The sequence below is a fragment of the Hirundo rustica genome, chromosome 1 (genome assembly GCF_015227805.2).
Source record: "Hirundo rustica isolate bHirRus1 chromosome 1, bHirRus1.pri.v3, whole genome shotgun sequence".
NCBI lineage: Eukaryota > Metazoa > Chordata > Aves > Passeriformes > Hirundinidae > Hirundo > Hirundo rustica.
In genome coordinates, this window is record NC_053450.1 from 53770641 (window position 1) to 53797070 (window position 26430).

At 40.4% G+C, this 26430-nt stretch overlaps 1 protein-coding gene across 3 annotated transcripts in view; it reads right to left on the reverse strand.

Moving 5' to 3' along the window:
* The window catches only part of SPIRE1 (spire type actin nucleation factor 1), a 127649-nt gene extending 103070 nt beyond the window's left edge, over window positions 1-24579 (reverse strand). The window contains exons 1-2 of one of the 3 annotated variants that reach the window (XM_058421452.1): window positions 24483-24579; window positions 12387-12421 (exon numbers count right to left, since the gene is read on the reverse strand). In XM_058421452.1, coding sequence (XP_058277435.1) covers window positions 12387-12392 — 6 coding nt within the window. In that variant the 5' untranslated portion in view covers window positions 12393-12421; window positions 24483-24579. Of the gene's footprint in view, window positions 1-12386; window positions 12422-23977; window positions 24030-24482 lie in introns of those variants that run through there. The other 2 variants (XM_040071962.2, XM_058421443.1) reach the window with 2 other exon arrangements.
* Window positions 24580-26430: the final 1851 nt, after the last annotated feature.

Sequence of the window (26430 nt, forward strand, 5' to 3'; positions counted from 1 at the left end):
AGCTCATTAATTTTATGTATCCACAAGAAAACCACAAATTTTATGTATAGGAACAGTTGTCATAGGATCTTCAATGTCTTCTCATAAACATTGTGATTAACAGAAAAACCAACTTCACTGAAAGACATACTAGTGAATATTGCCAAAGGTAGAAATTCAGTAAGATGTTCCATCGTTCAGTCTCATGATACAAGAATCAGATTGTTTAGCATCTTATGACCTAGGAGTATTCTCTGCAGACTGGAAAAGGACAATGCCTGTTTTTCTTGACTCTAGAAATTCTGCAAGATATTCTTAAGTCAGCCACTGTAATGGAAGAAATTGTGGAAATGGGGTACTTTGTGCAGTAGTTACATCTCTAGAATGGACTGCAGCAGTATGAGTTATTCCTCCACTTCAGTGTCAAGAGGACGCAGTGCCCACAAGAGTCCTGGAGGTCAGCGGCCAAGAACAAGTGACAGGCCCAAGGTGTTAAGGGAGACACAGCACCTGCAAGAGCCAACTGTACATTCAGAATCCTGACTCTCTGCAGCTGTAGCTGTTGTCAGAAGGCAATGGCAGCACCTGCGAGGCTTAGGGCAACCAGAATTTAGCAGGATTTGTGGCTGAGGACAACTCTTTGCTGTATTCACATGTGATTCTTTTGCTCAGACTTTTTTTAGCTCAGGATACCCTCATAAGGTCTGCAGATGAAATCCTGCACTACGATGCTCAGGACTCCTGCCATTTGCAGCCCCTGGGGCCATGGCAGAACTGGGTCAAGACAGGAATAACAACAGAATTAGCCTGGAACACAAACAGGGCCAACATGGTTCAAACAGCCACCCATCACCTTTACAAGGAAGGATTCTGCAGATGTGAGCTTTGCTTCCTCTGTTTGTGGGAATTTAATCCACTGACAGCTCTACACTTTGTTACTGGAACTCTCTGGAGCAGCACAGATACTCCCTGTGTGGGTGGATGACAAGAAGAATGCTGTGAGGAGTCTGTTCTCTGGAGGTAGATTGCAGCAATTTAAAAGAAATTAAAAAAAAAAAAAAAAAAAAAAGGCAAAAAAAGGAGCAGACTGAGATTCTCATTCATGGAGGAGCTAAAGAGACTGACACTGAGGTGACAAGCAAAGTAATAAGATGATAATTATTTTAAGGGAGAAAGGGATGCAAAAGAGTAGAAGAGAATCACGATAATTTCAATAGAAGAAATCATAAAAAAGTAATATATAGTTCCTGTTGTACTTGGTGACTGAGAGGTATCGGCATGCTCCTAACTAGACATTAGCAAGATCTTAACTAGATATTTGCTCCTGCAGCCATTAAACAGGGGAAAAGCACAGCAACCAACACTTTTCCATCTTCTATTCAGAAAGCTTTTTGAAAACTGCTTTCACAGTCACTTTATAAAATCTGCAATAGGCCATGTCAAACAAAAACCCCAGTGTCACAGAAATTCAATCAGTGGCGAACAACACCACGACAAAAATACAAATGCAATTGTCTGTTGATACATAATGTTCAAGTTTCCATGCCAGGAAATGCAAGACACTGTGTATGTGTATCTGCTGCAGTGCCCACTGTCTGCTAAAATCCATTTATACAGATATTCACACAGACATAAGATTGAAGAACCAAGATCTCCACACATATACAAGCCATCTTGTCCAAAAACAAAAGGACAAGCCACTGGCAGGAAAGTGCATGGAATCGTATTAGTCTCAGACTTTGTGTTTCCATATGACCTTTCAAATACAAGAACAACACAAAAATGCTGTTTTACACTATAAGTTCTGAACTTGTTTTTCAAGTTCTTTGTCCTACTAATTATTATTGTAATACCCACTGCAAAGCTAAATATTATTTAATTCATATTTAAATGACAATAGGCCTCATTTGTTTCACTGTCTTTCCGAATGCAGCAGTAAAGAAGTTTCTTTATTTTGTATTAGTTCTTAATGCTTCTATCCTTTATTATTGGAATAATTTCCCTTTATTCACACCTAAATATGACTCCTACTTCAGATTACCCACGTTTGCTTTTTTCTTTCTATGAAACAGTTCACTTTTATCTTTTTCAAACATTCTATATCTGTTTTGAAATGCTTCTTCTGACTGAAATGTATACAAGAAATTTAGGGGTAAGCTTGGCTTTTGTGTAGGAACAAAGCTCAGTTTATCTGTTTCCAGAAAGGGAACAATAGAAAGTAAAGTCTGATTTTATACTAGGATGGCAACATCTACATGTATAAACCCGACAGATAAGAAATTTATTTTTAAAGAGAATGGGCTACTACTTCTATAGAATTTTAAACTATTTAAGAAGTTGACACAGGAAATAAAGAATAGCCTAGCCTGAAAGTAAATTCCTAGTTATCTTGATGAAATGTCTCTGGAGGGAATTAGTATTTTCCTGGCAGTAAAGTAGTGGCCTTGTTATTTTGGGTAGTTTTTTACATCTGAAGAAAGACCTTGGCATTTGTGATTAAGGCTTAAATAACCTAGATTCTATGCTGGCTTCACCATGTAGTCCAAATCTCACACCAGGCAATCTGCCTGATGTCTTCAAACATAAATTTTCTTTCTCTAAAATGAGAACATTGATTTTCCCCCACCAAAATATTTATCTTGTCTGCTTTAGTGTCCATATATTTAAGTCAGTGGGGCAACTCACAGAACCACAAGTTCATCACACACTCGTTTACTCCTGGTCTGGGTTTTAAACTGTGAAGTCTGCTACTACATTTGCATATGTAACTAGCATAACAAGACATAGAAATCATCTAAAGGACTTCAGAGCTGCAGGCAGGCAACACACCAGAAAGCTGGGAGTCCAGGGATAAGAGATCTTAACTTTTAAACAAACATTTTCCTTCTCTAAGAGAATGAAGTTCTATAAATTGAAAAATAATTTTGCTATAATGCCCCTAAACAAGTAGCAAAACTCTCCCCATGACAATGGGATGTTTTTCTTCTCTTGTCTCATTTAACAACCCTTATCTATGCCTAACTTTTTACTTCTCATCCAGTAATGAGTCCAAAACATGAAAAACAAATAGCATTCCAACACATTTTCCCAGTGCCAATGCTTTAAATGTTACAGGCATAACCATGCAGCTGATCCTACATAAGCACACAGTGTTACTGTTCAAATACCCTTTTTGCTGTGCACTGAAAGCACCAGACTCTGCATAAAGAAAGCCAGGTTCAGATTCAGCACTAGCACTCTCTACCAGATCTGAATGACAGCTGACAAGATTCTGAAGCTGGCAGAATTTTGAAGAAAAATTCACTATCATAAAAAATTTGTATATTAAATAAAATCACAGGAAAAGTCCTTGAGTACATTCAGTTGGACAATGACAGCCAAAACTCACATGATAAAGTAATGCTGGATGTTATTATTCTGGCCAACAAAGTTCATTATGGACATTATTTCTGTCATTGTACAGACAGATAAAAAAAAAGGAAGAAAAAAAAAAAGGAAAAGAACTCTTTTCCTATATATCTTACAAGTTGTAGATTTAATGCAAACTCCAATAGCAAGCAATACAAAATTATAAAGCAGAACAGCTCTTTGGAAAACTACAAGGCAAAATAGTGGCCAAGGACTACAGTCCACAATAACTTGACTGTTTTCATGCAGTTTCAACCATATTTATTTTCTCCAAGCCCAGTGACATGAAACATTTCAGGAAGACTTAGGAATTGCAAGGAGGTTTCACTCTGAGAATATAAGTGCAACACTCAAATATTTAAGGACAGGCAACATGCTCAGAAAAACAATGTAATCTGAAATGCTACAAAGTACATTCAAAAGACAGTACTGACTCACAGTCACCAAACGGCGAAGGAGTTTGAAATGTGTGGTCGAAGGATACACGTGTGCTTTTCTCATCTATGTTCCCTGAAACATTTTTAAGAGCTTCCCTTCAAAGCAAACAACACACGGCACATCCTCCTAAACAAACAGACCAGATGGAGCAAACTTGTTTACTATGCAATGAGTGTTTGCTTCTGATCTACAACAGTAGAAAGAAGATAGCCTGAATGTGTAGGTCACAGGTGAAGCAAAAAGCAACATATGGCAATCCCAAAACCACAATGCAGCCAGAGGAGAGTCTTTCAAAAAACTTTGAAGAAATAGTTCCCGTCATTGCCAAGAAAGGAGTAGGTGGCAGGCAGTTTGCATTAGCCAAGACAACCCAATACAAAAAACACAAAGCCTGAATTATCATCTTGGCAACAGAGAAGACAGGGGTGCTTTTAGCATAGAGCAATTAAGGATTTGGCAAGCATCTGGAGGAAAGGAAAGGCAAGGGTGCAAGTCGGAGATAACGCTAGTATCATAGGTCCAGATAACAGAGGAAGATAAAGACACAATGAGAAATACACAGCAGAAAAAGAATTAATTCAGAAAGCAGCATATTATCCACTAGGATCAACAGAAGAAACAAGCAGAAAAACAGAGATCTGTGAAAGTACACATTTGGAGCAGAGAGTCATTTCAGCAACACTGAGAATCATCAAATATTGTGCAGAGGCAGTAACACACACCTGCAAAAGCAGATTATTAACTTTTTGGTTAAGGAGAAACAGAAATAAAGGAAGTTAATGAATGAACTATAAAAGATTTTGGAAGAAAGCAGGAGAGGGACATTTGGAAGTAAAAGTACAATACAGGTGAAAAACTGTGACAGGAGACTTGGACAAGGGTGTTTCAAGCTCAGAGACTAACAGGTAGAAAAGAAAAACTTGTCAATTTAACAGAGTACCCCTACTTTCTTAAATGAAGCAGGAGTTAATCTACTAAGTGTGAACAGCTTGCCTTGTCCTAGTTAATTATTTAACCTTCCCTTCTTGCTGAGGGTGAAGTACTGAAAGCATTACAGGTTCTTCATAATTACCACTAGTTAATAGAAGAAAGGAACGTGATGAAATACACATTCAGAATTTAGTCTAATTTTATCCATGTGTTTCATTTACCTCTCTGCATTTCCTTTTGGTAAATAAAAGTATTTTGCTTCACTTGCTACAGCACAGAGCAACACTGAAGGCCAATCTAACAGTTCAGCATAGAACATCTTCCCTTCCTTCATGCTATTAAGAAATCTTGGAGCTTGCTTTGTCTTCCCATGATTGACATTACAGACATGTAACTGGCAGATAAAATCAAACAGCGTAAGATGAAAATGTTCACACTGGTAGGTCATGGGGAGTACAGAAACTTACCAGTTGCTATAAAGTTCACTCTGGAACAAAAGCTCAAATGAATTGCACTGTGTCGAGTCAAACAAAAGAAAGTACAAAACTAACAAAACCCCCTTTTGCCTCAGTGAGCCCCAAGATCAACTCAGGATCCTCTCTGCCAAAGAAAGCGTGCAATGCTGCACCCTCTCACAACTCGACTGCAAATCTTGCTTTGTTTAATGCCTCAACTTCTCAGGTTAAATGATTTAGATAAAAAGCTACATATTAAATGTTTGTGTGAAGAAAAACATGTAGTCATAGAAGTCTATTTGGGTCTGTATTAACTAAAACCTAGAAACAAATAAAAAAACCCCATGTTATTTTCAACAGATTGTTTTCTGCTCATCTCACTGTATGCAAGAATAAGCCTTATGATATTTGAATGCTTGAAGACAGTGTTACAGGGAATTTCTGAACCAACCACCATGACCTGTCCTGATACTGACCTACTGAAAATGTGTACCTTACTAAAATTCCAATTAAGCTTTACTATTTGTACTTTCCCCGAGTAACCTTTAGAAATCCTGCGAGTGACACCATATTTCTCCTCCCTTCTCTTGCAATAAATGAAGCTTCTTCATGTCCACAACCAGAGGACAGCAGTTCTTTTTGCTTCCAGCGGAGAGACAAAATAACAGAAGGCAGCAAGAGAGATTGAAGACCAAAGAAAGATTAACGGCACTGTATATTTCTTCATTGAAAATTCCACATGTTCATCTGCATTAGGTCATTTTAAAGCTGCATTTTAAAAAAAGCCTTTCATAAGGATTTGTTATTTTCCCAAGTATAAATTGCTAGAGGTCTGAAGTAAAAAGTGACTAACAAGAATTTAATGTTAAAACATTATCTACTTCATACAAGAATTGTTTAGATAAACTCGACCAGTATTTCTAAGCACATTCAAAGAAGGAATGTTAGAATGATTCAATGTTCTTAAGTCATCACTTGAAAGAAGAGCACAGGTGTATTAAATGAAGCAGGTGGGAGCACTCTGAATGCACCTTATTCATAGACAACTATTTTTCTCACTTTAAATCTCTTCACATTTTGAAAACAAACCTACTGATACTGTCTTTCAATCCTTATTTCATGTTTTTAATGGCTAAATTTAAAACATTTACTTTTAAATTAAGAAACCAGTGCTTGGTAACTGAACTGCTGAAGTGAATTCAAGTGTTTAGTTCCCTTGACTTACTGTCTTCTTTGACCACTGACCAAATTAAAAATTGATTAACAAGCAATTAGGCTATCTTAGCTATGTTAAAATTTGTCATGGACAGTAATGCATGTTATTGTTGAAATAATGCTGCTTAGATTTTCAAGGAACTTTATGCTAGAGAGCCTCTAAACCCAGTCATACAGAAATGTAAAAAAATTAGACATCAATTAGAAACACAGACACAAAAAAGTCTGTTTGAACAACTTTCTCTCTTAAGATGATTTAATAATCCAGTAAGACTGTAACATTTTACAAAAAAAAAAAAAGAAAAAAATCCAGTGTCATTCATGAAACACCGTGAATATCCTCATCAGTCAAAGGAAGCTATTCACATCCTACAATAATATCAAAAGCAGAATATGAAAGAAAAAATGCAGCACAAAATGAATGCAGTATTATATTAAGAAACTTAACCAGCCCACTAAAGTGCTCCTTGATCAGCTGAAAAAAACCAAAAAAATGTGCTAAAGTCTCATTTCCCTTGACTTTCCAAAAATCAAATACCAAACTGAACCTATTCAGTCCCCCTAAATTCACCACTGCAAGTGTAAGCACTGTGTGGACTGAAGTGGGGCAGGGAAAGAAGAGCTGTAAACAACAGGAAATCTTCAGAGACTGACCTGTTTTGTATGCTTTTCATCTGCCATTTAACCTACATTTTATATATTTTACTCTCATCACCTGTGTATCTCCTGCACTTCTTTTATTGTGGATGTTGAACTTCTGAATGAATAGAGGCATTCAGGAATAGGGCTTGAGATGGAATTTGTCCCCTACAGATCCAAAAGCTAATACTATCAGGTCAAGCTTATCACTGAAACTGAACTTACTGAACTCCAGGGTGTATTTTACCTCAGTTTCAGCACTGCCCTAGGCAAAATCCTTCAAGCAATAAAGAACTCCCTCCATGCAACCACACTATTATCCACTTTTACTCATCCACAGAATGCGTACTCCTTAGGTTATTGTGCTTTGACTATTAATTTTTTGGAAATTAGCAAAGGTAGAAAAACATAGCATCTCTAACAGAAAATTTGTAAGGGGTACAGTTCATAGAAAAATGCCATATGGACTCAGAAGGCTTCATGAGATTTAGCAGAAAAAAAAGGTATGAGACACAGCATTCTTATTTCATACTAATACTCTAAACTTGTCTTTTATTATACAGAACAAAGAAGGACAACACAAAGGGCTGTTAACTTGTTGGCATGCAGACATCTGAAGCTTAATTTTTTTCTAGCAATTTGCATGAGTAATCAAATTACTCTTGGTCTGAACAGACACGCAAACGAGTCCACTGGTTTACCCAAAAACCAGCACCTTAAAGCTAATTAATATGATAGCTATCAATGAGTACATCTGATTGCTGCCATAGGTATGCTAGCATGTCTCTGATTAGATGGGTATCTTCTCAAGCACAGTTTCATAGAACTTATATAGAAAGGGTTCGGCAAAAACTAAAGAACTACAAAAATTATCTTACACTTCCAAAACTCTGAGGCCTCTTTCAGAGTCATATAATCTATAGTTGCAGACTTTTCCATCTTATCCCATGGAAAAAAAAAAAAAAAAAAAAAAAAAAAAAAAGGGAATTCTGTAGTTACCAAAAGCCAAAAAAAACCCCATCGAAAACAAACCCCAAAACCAAAACACCAAATAAACACCAACACCACTTAATTAATGCTCCATGCTCCATTTTTTGTGGGTTTTGCAGGCAAAATGTTCCCTGGAAGGGCCTAAGTTACTGTAAGACCTAGTTTTCCACCATCCATTATCTGAAACTGTCGGAAGACCAAAGGGTGAAACTGCCTCTGGACTCTTCCCCGGGTGATTGAAAGGTTTATCGGTGGTATTACTGGAATGGAGATTTCATCATAAATCCTGTGTGACTTCAGGGCGTGTAGATTAATAAAGGCACATCATATATTGCAAAATTACAAAGCCTTTGCAAGGAACAGCTGAATTCTCTTCTAGAACTCTGGACAGATGGCAGGATTTGACTATCACTAAATCAGCTTAGTCAAATACATTATTAGTTCTCCAGCCCAATATTTGCTGTGCATTCCCATGAAACTGCTGAATAAAAAGGGCAATGTGTCAAGCTTATAGCAAGTAAACATCAGAAATTCATTTTTCTCCAAGATCAATCTCCTCCTGGTGTACTAGAAACTTACACAAATTACAAAAAAAACCCAAAACAAAACAAAAACACCTCCTCTCGAAAAAGCAGCTCATTACAAAACACTAAAGACCAAAACCTAAACTCTACTTTTTTGTGCACTTGCTATTTAATTAAGTGTCTGTTAAGCAGCTTCTCTGTGACTATGGAGTATTTCAGGAAAATCAGGAGGTCAGACTGACTGCCACAGAACCCCCACATCAATGAACGAGCATAATGGGCTTTCAGGTATCTAAAATAACAGGTCCCTCAAAGACTGGAGTGCAGCTTCTCTGCAAGATAATTCCATCAGCAAGGGATGAGTGCTTCACTTATCAGAACTGCCACACAATGCTCAAGCACAAATTAACGCTTGCAAGAAAAGATGCATGATTCTGCTTTGGTTTCTAGAAGGCAATTCTGAGCTCTTGGTAATTTTCCTCTTAAAAGCATATGGAATCAAAAGCTTTCACAGAATTACCAGATTTGTAACCAAGCATTCACAGAGAAATTTATTTTTTCAGTACATAATGGAAACTTATTTTGATGGAAGTCACACGCATTCACATTTTACTAAAAGAAATTATTCTCAAACATTTTTGCCTGTCCTCTGTGCAGCGACACTTCTCCCTTGTCACCATAAGGTTAATGTTCAGGAAAGAGAACAAAGTGATTATTACTGTGCATGACAAGGATTGTTTGCTGCAGCAGTTACTCTTCAATCAGAATGTTACTTTTGTTTACACTCAACAAGGATAACAATATGAACCCTAGATATTACCATATGCTAAATACACATTTTACACTGCTTGAATTATGAGCAGGTAACAGACTTTAATACAAGTGTGGCATGGCTTTTAATGCAAAATTATGACACCTCTTTTGAAATCCTAACATTCTGTGCTATTAAATACCTGTTCTCATTTTCATTTGCATGAGTGAGGTGGTTAATTTTATTTGCATCAATACACTGAACTAACAGGTATATTCTCATTTGTATGACAGTGAACAAACACCGTATTCTTATAACCTCTACATTTATTTCCCTGAATTATTATCTAAAATACAGTCAATTCTTCAAGTTTCCAGTGAAAAGGTAAAAAAGAATTAGCACCGCAGACAAGTACTGTGATTTTCACTGTATGTTAAGATTTTTAATAGATACTGAGAGCTCATGAATAGAATTTGCATAGATAGCGCACAGTCTTCCCCAAACATTTCTGCAATTGATTCCTTCTGTGATTTGACTTGGACTGAATGGTGTCGAGTAATTTATTCACCATTGTTTGGGACAAGCTATTTCATTCCCTTCTGACTCCTAAACAACGTGAGAGGTTGCGTGTGTCTCCGTCTCAGCGCACGTCCTGGTTAACTGCATTAATCACACACAACAGGCCTGTGCTCACTTAGGTGGGTCCTGTCAAAGAGATGGCAATTAAACCCTCCTACATATGAATCACTTTGCATTCACACAATACTTTCTGTATGAGCACTAAATATTTACAAATGAGGCTGGCATATTTTATATCATTTCATCACCTCGGCTGAGATGACTAAGGAGCGCTATCATTATGTACATAACAGTGTTATAGGCAGGTGCAGATTAAACAAGGTCACCTTATCCTTACTCCCATCCTCCTATTATAGCTACGGCACCTAGACTCTGAACTTGACACACCACTCATATTGCTAGCTTGAAACAAAACATGTCCCAGTTCTGGATAGTTTACAGGATGTTTTGCAAAAAAAAAAAAAAAAAAAAAAAAAAAAAGATTGTTATTCGTTAAGATTTTAAGAAGTTTCCCACATATCCTAGTAGGTTTATTTAGGCCACGCTCTCTTCCACAGGAATCAAAAAAAGTGAGATGAGTTGTCTCTGCTGAATTCCTAGTTCTGAAAAACACAAACATCATCAACTTCAAGCCTAACACTGCATCCCCAAAGGAATATTGGAGAAGGAAAAAGCTACTGATTCCTTCACAGACTCCTTCAAAATGACAAAGATAAAGAGAAGAGTCAATATGCTAATGGTCACAGTGCTGCTTATTAGAGACATTTTAAAATGAAGCCTCTGTCTCATGGGAAGCTCCAATCTGCTTTTCAACTATGAACAAATATACTTTTAGAAGATTAAAATTAGAAAACTCTTTTCCCATGGAAGATGAAATGTAGCATATCAAACTGACTCTTACTATACATTTTCATTTGAAGCAAAACTGCTTCTACTTTCCCAAAATGAAGTATTTTATGTTTTGTTAAAAACATTTTAACTGCTGATTATTATCTGTATTTTTAGTGTTAGCGCTTTTGATTGCCTTCCTTTCAAAAAACACAAAGCAAATTTGTAAACATGTCTAATATGCAAAGCATATGATACACTAGATTATCATTTGTAAATAAGGCACTAGATTTGTGAACTGAGATTTTGCAAATCCTGAAACAAACGCAGGATGCATTTGTTTAAACCAAACCACACAAAGCAATAAAACGTTCCTGCTTCCAATTTCTGTACTTTCATCTGTTACAAATTACTCCTTACACTGTATCCTTCAGAAAGAATATTTCTGGTTGTTTATTATTATTATTATTAATAATAATAACAATAACAATAATAATAATACTTGAAAAAAATGAGATAGCCTTAGCTTTTTACCATTTGTAGTTGAATTAGCTGGCCTCTCATTTTGTCTTTCTAACCAGCCATTATCATGCAGAGTTTATCTATGAATAACCACTTGGTAACAGTACTTTGTCACTTTCACATATAATATTGATGAGAAAGCTGACAAGCTGCCAATTAAGATGCTCCACCACTACTCCCAATCTCCAGGCTCAGCCTGAGGTACGGATGGAACAGCTGAAGTGAAAACTCAGTTTTACATTTCAAAGAAAGTTCAAAGGTAGTGAGAAAAGGCTGCCCTGCAAAGGACACAGAAATTGTATTTATTGCTGAAAAAGTTTATTTCAGTAGACTGTATTATTTACTCTGTATGATAATAAAAATTAGACTGTGAGTCCACACCTTGTTCAACTACATGTTCTATTCAGTTTGCATTCAGTCTTGGATTAAATTTATGAATCTGACATATAAAACAATTACAACACTAATCACAGTTTAGTATCAAAAATATAGATTCAAATAATGGTCAAGATATAAATCAAGCAGATTTAAATGTATTTGCGTTGCTATTGTTACAACAACAAGACATACAACAATATTTCTTGGACTCCAAAACATTGCCAAGTGATAAATTAAAGATTATATCAAAAGTATCTGAAATCAGGATGCTTTTAAATGAACAACCAATCCTGAAATCACTTGTATTCTCTGCTTCCATCCAAATTTTTAAAAATCACCAAGCCATTCCATAAACACTAAGTATTTATTTCATGACCGACTAGTCCTTCCTAAAGTAAGTATAACAGAGTAATTTATCCAATAGAAATTACCTATATTAAATATTCTTTAAAATATACATATGTTTTGAAGAGATTAATATCAAATGAGATTACACCGGCTGCACTGCAAATCTTTAATCTTGGTTTGAAAAACCACACAGCCTTTCTTTCCTGTATTTTCAAACATGAGACTAAATATCCCATGTTAAGACACACTTATCAGCTGCCAATGAAAGTCATAAATACAACAAACAGTACAACTTTGCAATGGTAACTCCACACTGTAAGCATACTACATCTACACTGTAAGTTCATGAAAAAGAGCTGAGCTAAATCAGCACTAACAGAGAACACAAAATACTTCTCTTACCTCCATTTCTGTGCAGTGTAAACGGCCTGATTTACCTGCAAGAGAAAAAGAATGTTTTCAGATAAAGTACGAGACGATGGAAGAACAAAACTAAAAAGTTCAGTTGCTTCTCTTTTTTGACGAATTACCACGTATTCCTTGTCTTACTTGAATCACACATTTCAATAATGCTTTTATTATATATGCATCATGGTATTAACAACAAGAAGGCCTTACCCTTTTTATTTGGATCCTTTACAACACTGGCTTTTAAAAGGATGTGTCTTTAATGCCTGGCTTCATTATTTAAATCATATGATTGATGTTTGGCCATGGAGGGAACATGAGAACATGCTGGCTCAAACTCAGCAGTAGTAAATAGTTATTTCAAGAGAATAAAAAGCTTTAATCCCTAAACTAGGGAAAAGCCACTGTTTCATCTGTTACTTCTGGGATTTCAAAGAGTCCAACAGAAATATGAAGTTCAAACAAATTAAAGTTAAAACATTACTGTACTATTTTTGTAAGTCTCACTTGTCAATTTTTGCATTTCCTTTGAGTTCAGAAACATCACTTTGGAATTTGTATAATATAAAAAATTAAGTTCCTGAACTGTTTCATTAAATTGAAATCTCAATTTTCTGAAGCACAAAACAGTTTTATAGCAAAGTGGCTTGACTTAGCTTAGCTTGACTTGGCTTAGCAAAAAGACGACTGAAATTTCACGGCACATTAGGAAAATATCATGCCACTAAAAGCAGCAAGTTTATCATGTTGTATTAATAATCCTTATCAAAGTAGGGCAAAAGAATCCTGACAGGATGATTTCCTGCTAGAAAAATTTATTCAACAAAGTTAATTGTTCCAAAGAAATCTATCCATTTGAAAGGGGATCTACCCAAAACTTTCATTTCGAAACACATGGATATCAAATTTTACATTTTTTGTCTTAGCTTTTCAGCCTCATTGCACTCACAGTGCTTGTTTAGAATTTGAAGCTTTGGACCCAATAACATAGAGCCTACAAAACACATGACATCATTCTGACACCTCATGCACTCAACAACTGTAACAGGATGCATTTGCTTGACAGTGCATACCCTCACAGCACATGTTCAGGTGATTATTAGGAAGGATTTACTGCAATAGTTTGGAAAAACCTGTGATTTGTACCCATAACTGGAAGGACTATTTTATTAGACTGGCTGACATGCCCAAGGAAACGCAAGCAACAGGCTGGCAGAATGTTTGCACAGAGGAGTGACTGCACTGACTTCACATGACAAATGTGAACAGGCATGCAAAACGCTCAGCTCTGAGAAGAGTCACCTGCAAGAAAAGACCAGGTTTTTCATATTGAACTGGTCACCTTCCCTTTGAAACTAAAGGTTAAACACATCCTGAATGATTAGGGAACAACCACCTAACAGGGAAAGTTGTTTACATTCCTTTTGAACTGTTGCCAAAGCAAGCTAATGCTCAGCACTGGCGTCTGACTTCAAAACCAAGAGCAGAAGAGCGACTTAAAAAGGCTTTTGCATCACGTATTATCTTTTCAAAAGGACTGGTACCTCTGGTTCATTCACTTTCAGGTCCACATAACCGATTTTTTTGTGTTTAAAATGGTAACATTCACGTGATTGTGTGACAGTAAACGGTAACAGTAAACAGTAAACAGGAGAAATTTACTGAAAATGTATTTTAACTGCTAGGATTATTAGCAGATTTATTCATATTAGGGGCTACTTTTGTGAAATCAAATGACAGGTGACCAAAACAATGTATCTTTATGATACAAGATTAATTCAGAGAAATGTAGTCACGATAGGGAGAGAAAAAAGCACATGCTTTAAAAAGACATTACTTTTTAAAGAAAATTACTACTTCACTGAAACATACTGATTTTAAACCTACAGCAACGCAGTGTATACAGTAGGCCACCAATGCTCGCAATCATTGATAGTTAAAATATCTGGACTTGCATCTCCTGTGGTCTAAGGTAACAGGAGCCAAGCTGTCGCCCAGATCCTCTGAGTAGCACCAAGTACGCATTGCTGCACCTCATAGCAGTGCTGAAATCCTATGAACTTCCTTTTAGCAGAAGTCCCAAACAAGCTCTGAAGCACAGAAAACAAATAAATCAGCCCAGACAAAAACAAGAAAGATGAAATTTGAATTTCTGAAAGTAACAGCAAGAAGCTTATCTTGCAGCTCCTTTGATAAACTTCCATTAAAGTTGTTCCTCAAGGAAAAGCACTCAGACTTTGGAGTGGTTTTTTTTTTTATTATTATTATTATTAAACTCAACTATTTATTCCTATTTACACCAGCACTTTAAAACCCAATAGTATTATCATGAGTGCACATGCTGGGGTAGGAAGGGGGAATAAGAAGTCTTTCAGCACCCAGACAGTATCCTAGCTGGTGCAAGTGACTGACTTACAACACTTTAATATACACTGCACGATGGTGATTATCAACTATTCCATATGCCTCTGTACCCTAAGACCAGCTATACACTTAGCAGATTTCCCAAAGCTGTTTGCAGTCACTTGTGGACTCCCTCCATTGGGAATTTACTACATTTCTGAAGAGATCATTAACAATACTGTTGATGCACCCACATGCATCTATCAAGACTGAAATGAACTTGCTTTTATATGGCCCCCTCAAGCCAATTTATTTATTTATACTGGCTTTACCTACACTGGCTGGAAGTAGAAATTTCTTCTCTCTTCAGCTGGTGTGACTGAAAAAGCAGTTACTCATAAATGTAGCCTAAGGGTCACACTCCCTTCATTAGCACTGGAGAAAAAAAAGAAGATCCCCATAAGTCATAGAACAGTCTCTGTCTGCAAGCAAGATGAAGTGCTTCTTTGGTAAACAGATGAAGCCTTAAAAAATCTATTTCAGCTGCTGATCCTTAACATAAATGTAGACTTTTCCAGACTTCAGAGCCATTCAACTAGATACTCATCTGTGCAGCATTTTTACCACTCTTACTGCCAAAAAATATTCAACAGTAATTTTCCATGACAGTTTTCAAATAGAAGCTAATGCATTCATTACTAATAAACAGCATAACTTTAACTGTCAACTTCAGTTCATAAACAAACTTTGGTTTGGAAAATCAGATCATTTTTCACTCTCAGCTTGTTGAAATGCAAAAAGTGAACAGTTTTTGAAAGAAGGAAAGTGACTTACATTGGAGGTTTCCTGTATTTCTAAAAACAGTCTTCAGAGAGACACATTTGACAGAAAAAATATAAAAGGAAAAAAAAAAAAAGTAACCCCAAACCTTCACATTCAGTTTTTGTTCTTCAAAATTTCTATTTGAAAAGTATTCTTCTGTCAAACCCTCAGCAAGAGGAGTCATGACAAACTTTCCCCAAGCACTAGGGAAGACTGTCTCATCCCTTACGGCAGGAACTCCCTGTACTGACCAACAGTAAACAGCACACATTCAAGACTGAGCTTTAAAAGCAAAATGGATAACTCAGTGTGTCAGAATGGACTGACCCAGGGTATTTGTAGGACCGCACATAGAATGTGCCAACCTGTCTGCACCCCTCTATCTGAAGAAAAATCGAGCTACAGAGTTAACTTTAGTGATGTGACACCACAACCACACATTCCAGCTATAATCAGCTGCTCTAAGAGCCCTGCAGCTCAGAGCATCTCCCCAGCCTTCCTCTAGTGTCTCAGACTCTTCTGCTCACATCCACAGGCAGTTCCTTCAAGACAGGTTCTTCCACAGTTGAAATGATAAGCAATGATTTTCCGGCAACAGTGTGGCTGATGCACACATTGGCAACGAACCTGAAACTCTTTTTGTGTTAAAGATTAATATTAAATTAGATGTCACAACCCACTTCTGCAGGTTTGGAATGAAATCACGCTGCTGTTGCTACAAGAGAGCTCAAGTTGCCTTGAGGTCTGAGGGACACTGCCTGTACATACTGGATGACAGTGGAAGAGGAGGATGAAGGAACATAAGGGCTAACCTAAGGCTAAGGAGCAAGGAAGAACGTGACAATCACTAACTCAAGTTTCTTGAGCTGAACGGTCTTTAGCCATGCCCCCCAAATTAACAATAGAATGAATTTGTATTTGCTTTCTAGCTTATAGATTTTCAAGAGGCACAGTAGCTACAATAGTGAGCTTTTCTTTGCCCTTAAGAGAATGAGGACTCATCAAGTAAAAAAACCAAATCAGTTCAGACTCACATTTAAACATCCAGAAACTGGAGTTCTGGTAACTTTGGAACTACCAAAAACTGGAGATTTGGTAACTAATCTGAAACTGGTCAGATTAGTTACCAAATGTGTCAAGTTCATCAATACAAGGGTAAAGATGTGCACCAATAAAAGGAAAGGGAATGAAAGAAGAAAACAAAGGCAATCATGCCACAGAAGCAAAAGAGGTAAGTATGCAAAGAATAGGATTTGTAATTAAATGAAGGAAGAGGAAAATATTGATGTAGGAGAAGTGAGCCAGGCTGAGGACAGACAGTGAAAACATGTATAATAAAAAGAAACAGGTAAAAAGTGAAAAAGATAGAGTCAAATATAGGCAAAGGATATCTTAGGAGTAAGACACATTAGGATGCAGGGAAGAAGGTCAAAAAAGCGAGAACACGAAGAAGTGGAAGGAAGCAGACTGGATTAAGAGAGGTAATCAGAGACCTCTCAGAGCAGGAAGCACAGGGACCCAAGTTCTTAAGAAAGTAAGAAGCAAATACTACGGCTTTGAGGATCAACATATCCTTCCTTTAAACTGTAGTTACAAGGTAACAAGAAATGGGATGATGTTTTAGAGCTTGTGGTTTTTTGGATACGACTCATGATTTCTGAATCAGACTGCAGCTGATGACTTAGTAATTATATGCCTCATTTTTTTCTGCTTAAGAAAGGAAAAACTAAAAATTTTAAGAGAATACAAGGAAATTCTTACGGAGGCTTCTAGACCAATGGCAATCAGGACTTTGCTTCCCTGTGCCAATCTTTTTTCATGCCTTCTTTTTTCTCCATTCAACACTTCACTAAAGTTACTCCTCATTTTGAACAGTCATAAGCACTTTTTGTCTACTGCACAAAGTAAAGGTAATGACTAAGAGATCTTCCCTATTAATGCCCTGTATATTTTGTAATAAAAGTATTTTAAATTGCAAATTAACAAATCCATGCTACCTTAATTCTACCTCCTAAGATATAATTACATGGTCACTCTTTGTCTTGTCTCATTTCTATTCTGCACAAGGCTGTGATCAGCGTACCATTTTTCTATGTTCCACTGCTCAAACTGTTTTTTGCTTAAGCAAACCTGTAAGCTTTCCTAGGGATCACATCAGTTTTTGTTACTCTAAGATAAATACTGTGGTAGTTCTGCATCTCCAAGTGCTGCTGGACTCCATTCATAGATGCCAGTCTCTTCTTTAGATGCTTAAATACAGATACTGCACTCGTTTTCCTCTGGCCTGTACAGGTATCAACTCTTCCAAAAAAAAAAAGTGTGAATTCACAGAGTTTATGTGTCTTGATTTTTATTTTTTAAAATTTCTGTTACTTGGATCCTATTCTATTTTTTCCTAGAGCTACCCAATTGCCTGCTTATTCAATAAGTATGTGTACTACTGGCAGAACTGTGACTCTATTCAAGTCACCAGCAGTTTCTCCCATCATTTTCGATGGATCCAGAGCTTCAAGTAGGTTACAGCTTTTTTAAACCGGTAACTCAGCACTACTGGATCTGCTAAGAACTGTCACCAGCTGTTAATAACCTCTCTCAAGTAAATGAAAAAGGAGTTCTCTTGATTCTTCTCTACCTCAGCTATGCCTTTGCAGTCTTGTATTTGCACTATACACAGTGACTCAACTCATTTTGTTCCTCTTAAAATGCACAGTAATAAAATACAGTAATGCAATCATAGTTGCATGTGTCATGCAAGCTGTTTTAAGGCTTTATCAGGAATAGAACAATATTGTCTCATTGGATCTGATACTGTAATGTGGTAAAATAATTCAGAAACGAAGAGTAACTACTACTCAGTTTCCTTTTAATAGATATAATGAAAAAGCTTCTCCACTTTCATGAAGATATGTTCATTGCTAACATGGATGCAGGATGTTACATGCCTTTAATCCTCCTGTTACCTGCACCATTCCTACTGCACGCTTGGCAAACACACTCAGGCTTGGGTAGGACGCATCCACAGCTCTGCTGCCGTGCAGGTCATTTGCACTGCCTGTCACTCTGATCCTGTCCTGCTCTGGATCGTCCTGTTCAAGGCTCTCTCTCTTTCTCTCTTCCCCTCCGTCACATCATACCCTGCTACTGTCTTCATTTTCAAAGCTCCACTTGTGCTCCCCCAGCCCCACCCATCATCTCTCACTGAGCACTGTGGGGTAAACTATCACCTCCAGCCAGCCCTGAAGCTGGACTCCATTATCCATTACCTATCCCACCCCCCCACCCCCCCAAAAGCATCTTTGTTCTTTCTCCAGCAATAACCCATAGGGACATGATTTTAACTCTCCATGACATCATGGCAGATGTCTCATTTTTCACTCTCCAATTGCTGGTAACAATGACAACTAAAATTCCATTTTCCTTTCTAAAGCAACATTTTTACTGCATTAGCCAAGAAAATCTCTGTTAAAGTACAAATAGTACAAATGTCTTATCTTTTACTTTAAGTCATTATTAATACCAGGAGCCCACAATTCCTCAAAGTTCTTCTTTCAAAGTTCAAAGTTCAATGTTTTCCTTAGGAACAAATGCAGTTTTCAGACATCGCCAAATTGGAGTTTGTTCATTCACTGCATACTTATCATCTTCAACATTTCTCCGTACAAATACAGGCAACTAAGGTCACTTATCCCTGTTGGCAATTTCCTTCCATTTCTTTCGTGCAGGCATTTCAAATATGCACTTTTTTAAAAAACCAAATACATTATTCTCTTATGCTGAGACCTTTTCTTTGCTTATTTTGTCTTCCCCCACCAGAGCTGCCTACAACAGGACGCCCAGCATGCGCTGATATTCACAGAGAGCCCATGTAACCCCCAGTGCACGGGATGCATCTGCACAAGCCATGACTGGAAGCCTTCCAGTTCACGCTTACGTACTGGGAACCACACTGATGACAGAAAGCCTGGCATAAATAAGGCCTAAGCTTTCTCTCTTCCACAGATCAGCAGAGCAAGAAAAGGCAGAAGCACCAACTCACTGATGCTCCTCTCTGCTGTCTAGTACCGTTTTCTTCCTACCTTGACACTTGACATCCAATATTAAAATACCTATATAGGGATCTATCTTAAAACTCTTGAACAAAAAAGTGAGGCTCAATACATCAAGCCTTACTATTTTTAAATACAGATGTTTCTGAATACCCTTGAATTAGATTTGAAATCAGAACATAATTAAATCTTCATCCTAAAAGTACAATTTATTTTGGCACTATTCATAGCAACACCTCTTTCAAAACTTAAACATCAAGAAAGGCTACTGCCATCCATCTTCTTTAAAAAGGGTCAACAAAATTAGAAGAAAAATGGTAGTACATTCATTTTCCTCTAAAAACCATGCATATTTTTCCTCAGTGCTTCACCAGAGACTGACAGGTAAGACTGTCTTTATGCACACAAGCTGAATTTGCATTTATCATCCTGTTTCTCCATTCTTGCCTTCCAAAACCTGGGCAAACAAGGGTGTAAGAGGGACATGAAGTCATTAAAACTGCCAAGACAACATAAACTATTCTTCTTCAGCATGTCTCACCCTGGGCCCTCCAAGTCCCGTGAAAGCCACCACGCAGTCAACTTTTCTGTGATCTTTTTGATTCAAAGCCAGAATACTCCATGCATTATGCCCTCCTGCTGAACGCCTGGCAGGCATTTCCAAGAGCAAAATCTGCACAGTACTCGCTCTAAGACCAGCAGTAATTTTCCTGTGTGCTTTCGCTCCTAGGGCTGGAGGACGAGGCAAAAGAAGGGCCCCTGACACGACCCACAGTTCAGGGTCTCGGGAGGGAGATGGAAGGCCGGGGAGCACCACAATTGTGCCAGCCCTCAACAGCCAACAGCTGGAAGTGAGCCTGACTCCGTGCTCAAAATACCCTTCTTTGCCACTTTCTGAGATCCTCGTGGCTGCTCCTCTTCAGGAGCTCAGTGCAATGCCCAAAGATGGTGGCTGCCTTTGCTAAGCCAGGGATCTGGCACTAACAAAACATGCAGGGAAAACCCTCATTTTACCAAGTCTGCTCACCCCCAAAACTGTCCTGTTTCCCACCTCTGGGAAGGAGGTGGCACAGCTTCTGTGCTGAAAAGCAGGAGCTCTTTATCCAGCTTGCAGCAATGACACAGCCCCAGAGAAACAGCCTCCAGTGCCCTACAGCATCCTGGTGCCCCTGGATCCAGGGCGTGATGTCGACTGTCAGCTCTCATGCAGCTTTTCTGCTCCTGTATCTATCATTTCATTATTGCTTCAAGTTTATAAAAACACGTGTAAATGCGGTTCTGCTAGAAGAGAGCTTGGAGGAATCAAACCCCATGTTTACCCCAAATGTTTTAGCTCACTCAGAAGTTAGTTTTTATTTCATCTGGCACTTTACTGGATGTCACCGTTAGCTCTTTTCATATAAATTGCAAGTAACAGAAACTGCTAAAGCACCCATTAGTTAAAACAAATTCTACACTGTATCTCCGATTTCACCATGGGTATTTTGAAGCAACCCACACTTCTGTGGTATTCAGATGTCAGACAATGATCCATACTAAGACAACCACAGTGAGCTTTACGTTTATTTTGCATATTCATGCAAAATATTCTTTCTTTCTTACTTTGGTTCTGCAGAAGTAAAAAGGTTTGCACTGCTCTGTAAAAATATGCCTTCACGTGCATCTCTAGAGCAAACTCTGTGACATGACTGCGTTTGCTCCTGACTTCGCCCGAGCGCCACTGACAGGCGTGACTGATCACATCGTTCACCACAATTCTGGACAAAGCCCGAATGTTCACTACCCAAAGACACCATTCTTCAGGGATTCCTCTATTAGCCCACACAGGATTCTGTTGTTTACTAAAACAGAAACTAACAGCCAATATTTGTTCCTGCGAATTATCCAAACCTATGCACCAACCTACACCTATACGTTTTTTATGTATTGCTAGAACAAAACAGCTTTACAATTCAGAGCATTAACCAGCAGAACCCCTACTGCTCTAACAAACCTCCTGACACAGGCATTTAAATCTAAATTGTCTGAAATACAAAGGCAGGAAAACAATTAGCAGGAATTCTTCCTGATCCTCCTCTTGTCAGGGATTCAGGTGATATCAATGGTGACATGAAAATGACAACTGAGCGGCATTTTCATCCTTCATCTTTTTACTTCTTTTTAACCATAACCTTATATTTTTTTAAGATAATGAAGTATGAATAGATCACAGAGATAAAAATGTAAAGATCTGAAAATCAGTCTGTGGTTTTGTTTAAGGACTGGGATTCAACTCCAAGGGCATTTTTCTGCCCCACTATCAGTGAAACTCATCTCTTTCCTATCTCAAGGACATTTTTCTTCAATTTCTATGTATTGTTACTTAGAATTTCAAGTATTGAGCGTGAACTGGAAAACTGTTTCACAAGAAACTGCTTTGGAAAACTACCATCAGTTTCTACATAATCAGTACTTCTTTCTAAGAGAAATTTAATTTGTATCTTGAAAGTAAAATTACTGTGACCATACAGCTTCAGGGCCTGTTACGTTGTACTGCTCCCCAGGCCACGGAGCCAGGTTCTTCCTAAGCTTTCTCCGGCGCGAAGAGAACACAGGAGCCTACAAACAAATACCCATTCCAGAGGCTCAGGCTGTAACTGAGGAAGCTCATTAATCACCACCCAAAGAGAATGCGGGGCGCAATAAAGAAAAGAACAGGCACAGCTCAAAAGATACCAACGAGAAACGCCCTCTGTCAGCTCCTCAGTATTCAGTACAGCGAATTCCCAACCTTCGATGTATCATGTATACAACAACTTCCAGTGAAAACCTGCTTCAGGTTTCACAAATCAAAGAGAACACACAAAATCCCTTGTGAAAGCTTGGAGGCTGAGCGGCCTCTGTTTCCAAAGTCTATTCAAAGTTAGGTAAATGAGGAAGGCCAGGGGCAGGGAGAGGATCCCAGGAGGAATCCTGCCTCTTCTCAAATCCAGGCACCTACCATCCTTCACCGAGGATGTTTTAGGAATGGACTGCTGGCAGAAAAATCCCCGCCTCCCCTTTTCTATTATACGCACTGGAGGGGGTACTCTCCCTGGGATAGCTCCCGCCTCCTGCTTTCCTGGGAGGTCTTAACAGACTGGTTATCTTTGTTTAGATACATACGCACACTCTCCTATGATTCTCAAGATGTAAGCACACACATGTGGTGCTATACAAAATAATGCATACATTAAGAAGGTGAACAAAATGAAAAATGGACAGGGTTGGAATACTTAAAGAAAAAAAAAAATCTCATCCATCCAAAAATTTAGATGTGGTATCAACAGACATAGGTTAGTACGTGTTGACTAAAACATTTTCACAGTAAAGGTTTAGCATAAAATAAACATGCTGGATGTCAGTGAGTGGCTGAACTTTATATCCAAGTATATTCAATACCCTCCTAGAGCCAGCAATGATGTACTTTAAGAGGAGAGGGTAAGTCCACCAATAGCAGAAAAAAAGGCCACAAAAGAAAGAAATACATAGTAAACGAATGTATTTCCTGCAACAGTAAAGAGAAAAGAAAAAGTCTTTATGTCACCTCAAAAGACTAAGCAAAAGCAACACACGACATGCAACACAGAACTCTTCAACGCGCTTGTGACATGCAGATGCCTTGGTCAGGAGAGCGTTTTCCTGGAATTTCTGGGTGTTGGTCTGGCATTTAATTAACATTACAAAGACCTGTTTTTAAAAACAATTTTAAAAGCACACCAGATCACATTTAAATGCAAGTCATTATTCGACTCATTACAATTGCAGAACTAAATTATGTCCTTTCTTCCACTAAATATATTTTGATATTTGCATGTACCACTAGCTCCAAACTGCATTACTGCAAGTCTCTGCCAAAAGACTTTTCAGACAGGCATTGTATCAAAAGGCTTCATTAAACTGTAACACCAGGCATAATATTCGTGCTCTAAATGCTGAGGGCTCCATTAATCCCGTGTTGTGAATTTACCACTGCCTTCTGATTCGCACAACTTTAAAATGCTGAAACCTCTGTCTTCCCGGAAAATTCTGTGACGTTGAACCTGGACTAGGTTGATACGGGGGAATACCATCACTTATGTGATAACCGACCACATCCCTCTGCTGCCCATACTTGATTTCTTTTCAGAAATCGAGCTTTACTTGAAAACAAAAAAACAAAAAAAACACACACACACAAAAAAAACCCACAACACCACCAAAGCCTGCTTTCCACATTTAAAATCAGAAGCTTTGAAAGGCTGAGAAACAGACATGCGCCCTCATTCTCCCTTCCAATGCAAAATACGCTTTCCTGGGTATTTTAACGAAGCAGATGGCAGGTGCTAAGCCCCTGTACACGGCTTTCTCACTTACTTAGTGTCAGCACCCATCTTAAACGGATCTATTTCTAATCGGCGCCTTTTGCTGCCAAACTGTCCGGAAGCCCCTGAGGGATGCACGGCGCGGCCGGAGGAACCCAAAGAGCAGGGAGCCTTCAAGAGCGGCGCTCGCGGGTGTGCGGATGACACGGGATTGATTACGCACCGGGAGAGACGACGCAATTATAAAACACTGAACCCGCAATCGCCTGGCCGTGCCTGCACGCAGGGATCGCATCCCAGGCTAGGGGTTCTACCTTTTCCACGCACGACATCGAGATGCCGCAGGGACACGCGAACACACACACACACACGCAGACCCCCACAGCCCCCGGCACGAGCGAGGAGCCGAGCGCTCGCCCACCGCCACCCTCGGGCGGGAAGGACGGTCACGTCCCGGACAAAGGCAGATGGAGACGGGCGGCCGCCCGCGCCCGACCCCCGGCTGCTGCCGCCGGGGGCCGCGCGGGGTCGGCGGCGGCGGCGGTCCCCGGCCTTACCTGCGGCGGGCGGGGGCGGCCGGTCGGGCTCGTCCTGCTCCAGGGTGACGGCGCCGTCCCGCCAGACGCGGAGGTGCGCGGCCGCCGCCCCCGGCCTGGCGGCGGGGGTCTCTCCGCGGCGGGCGCGGGCGCGCAGCGAGGCGCAGCACTGGTAACACACGGCCCACGCCTGCTCCTCGTTGATGGGCTGGTTGTAGAGCCGAAGGATCTCCTCCAGCGACAGCGCCTCCGGCTGCCGGCCGGACCCGCCGCCGCCGTCCTCCTCCTCCTCGGCGGCCGGGCGGGAGGCGCCAGGCTGGGGCTCCATGCCCGGCGTCCGCCGCGGCGCTCCTCGCTCAGCGGCCGGCCCCGCCGCCGCGGCAGCGGCTGCTGATGCTGCTGCTTGCGCCGATGCTGCTGCTGCTGCTGTTCGTGCTGCTGCTGCCGCCCGGTCCCGCCGTGCTCATCCTCTCCGCCCCGCTAGTGCCACCAGGCCGCCGGACGGACAGCCCGGCCCGCGCGGCAGGCAGCGGGAGCCAGGAAACAGGCAGGAGTCAGGAGGAAGGCAGGCACAGGATCGGCGCCCGGTCCGCCCGCCGCCGCCGCCGCCGCCGCAGGGGGAGCGACAGCTCATAGCAACGCAATGGCGTCCTCGTCCTCGCCCGCCCCCGCCGCGCGGCGCCGCCCGCCTCCGCAGCGCCCCCTGCCGGCACGGCCGCGGGGATTCACCCGGGGCTGCCACGGCAACCCGCACCGCCCGCCCGGCCGCTCGGCTCCCCGTGGGCCGGAGACACGCGCGGACGTGCCGCACTTATCCCACGGCCCTCGGGCCGCTGTTTCTGCGCCGGGTGCCGGTAACCGCCACCCCAGAAAGGAACTGCTCCCGGCGGGACGCGGGATGACGCTCCCGGCGGGCCCGAGTGTTTAAACGCTTGACACGAACCCGCGCCATCACGGATACAGCGAAACGTAGTGGCAGGTCCCCGCTTTCACAGGGGCAGGGCGAGCGCCTTTGAATTCCAGGGTCTGCCCTCCCAACGCAAACACTTCCTCCGGGAAAGCTCCATCCTCAGCAGCAGCAAGGCTGGAAGCGTCCAGGGTACACAGAGAGGCTAGCAGCGTTAAACCAGCGCAGTCTGGAAAGGGAATCGTCTTCCAACCAGCTGGGAACTGAAGTCCCTGCCCCTGCACACACCTGGGCACCAGAAGGGCACAGCCCTTCATGCCGGCTTCGCCCCAGGCAAACGAGCACTTGCACGCAGAAAAGTATCTAAGACTAAATAAGCTGGAGCTCGCACCGAACACACGGCGTTTCTCTCTTTAGTGCTCTACCTCTCAGCTGTGAAAGGAAACTAAAAATCTCCCGTTCGCACCCGATCCGCCGGGAGCAGGGAGGTTGTGAGGGACAGCGCCCGGAGTGCCCCCTGCCGGACAGGAGCGGTACTGCCGCTGGGCAGGGCCCCCGCCGCCGGCTCCAACCGGCCAGCTCCTCTTCCCATGCCACCTCCAGCTCCTCTCTCCCCTCTCCCTTCCATCTCTACTGAACGCCGCTGCTTTTCTCCTCTTTCCTCTTGTGTAACATACAGCAGCGCATATAAGATATAACCGGTACTTAAATAATGTCAAATTTGGCGACACTCACCATGCAATATGATGCAGCCTTTCAGGCTACATTTAGATACAAGGAAATTGGGGGAGGAATGGTACTTGTGAAACTTCTATCAGGATCCTGTAGGCTGTCTAAGAGCCAAACAAATTCATTTTGATCTTTCAGGGATAAAAAGCAAGATAACACAAGAACAGACCTGTAAAGTTAGCAGCAGGGCCAGTAAGTACATAATGTACTATTAGAGACCTAAATTTAAAAAAACCTCAGTGCTGCCATAGAAAGTACTTAACACCTCTTGAAGAAAAAAGACGAATATGGTGTCACACTGTCATGCTGCTGATTAAATTGTACAAGCAAAAT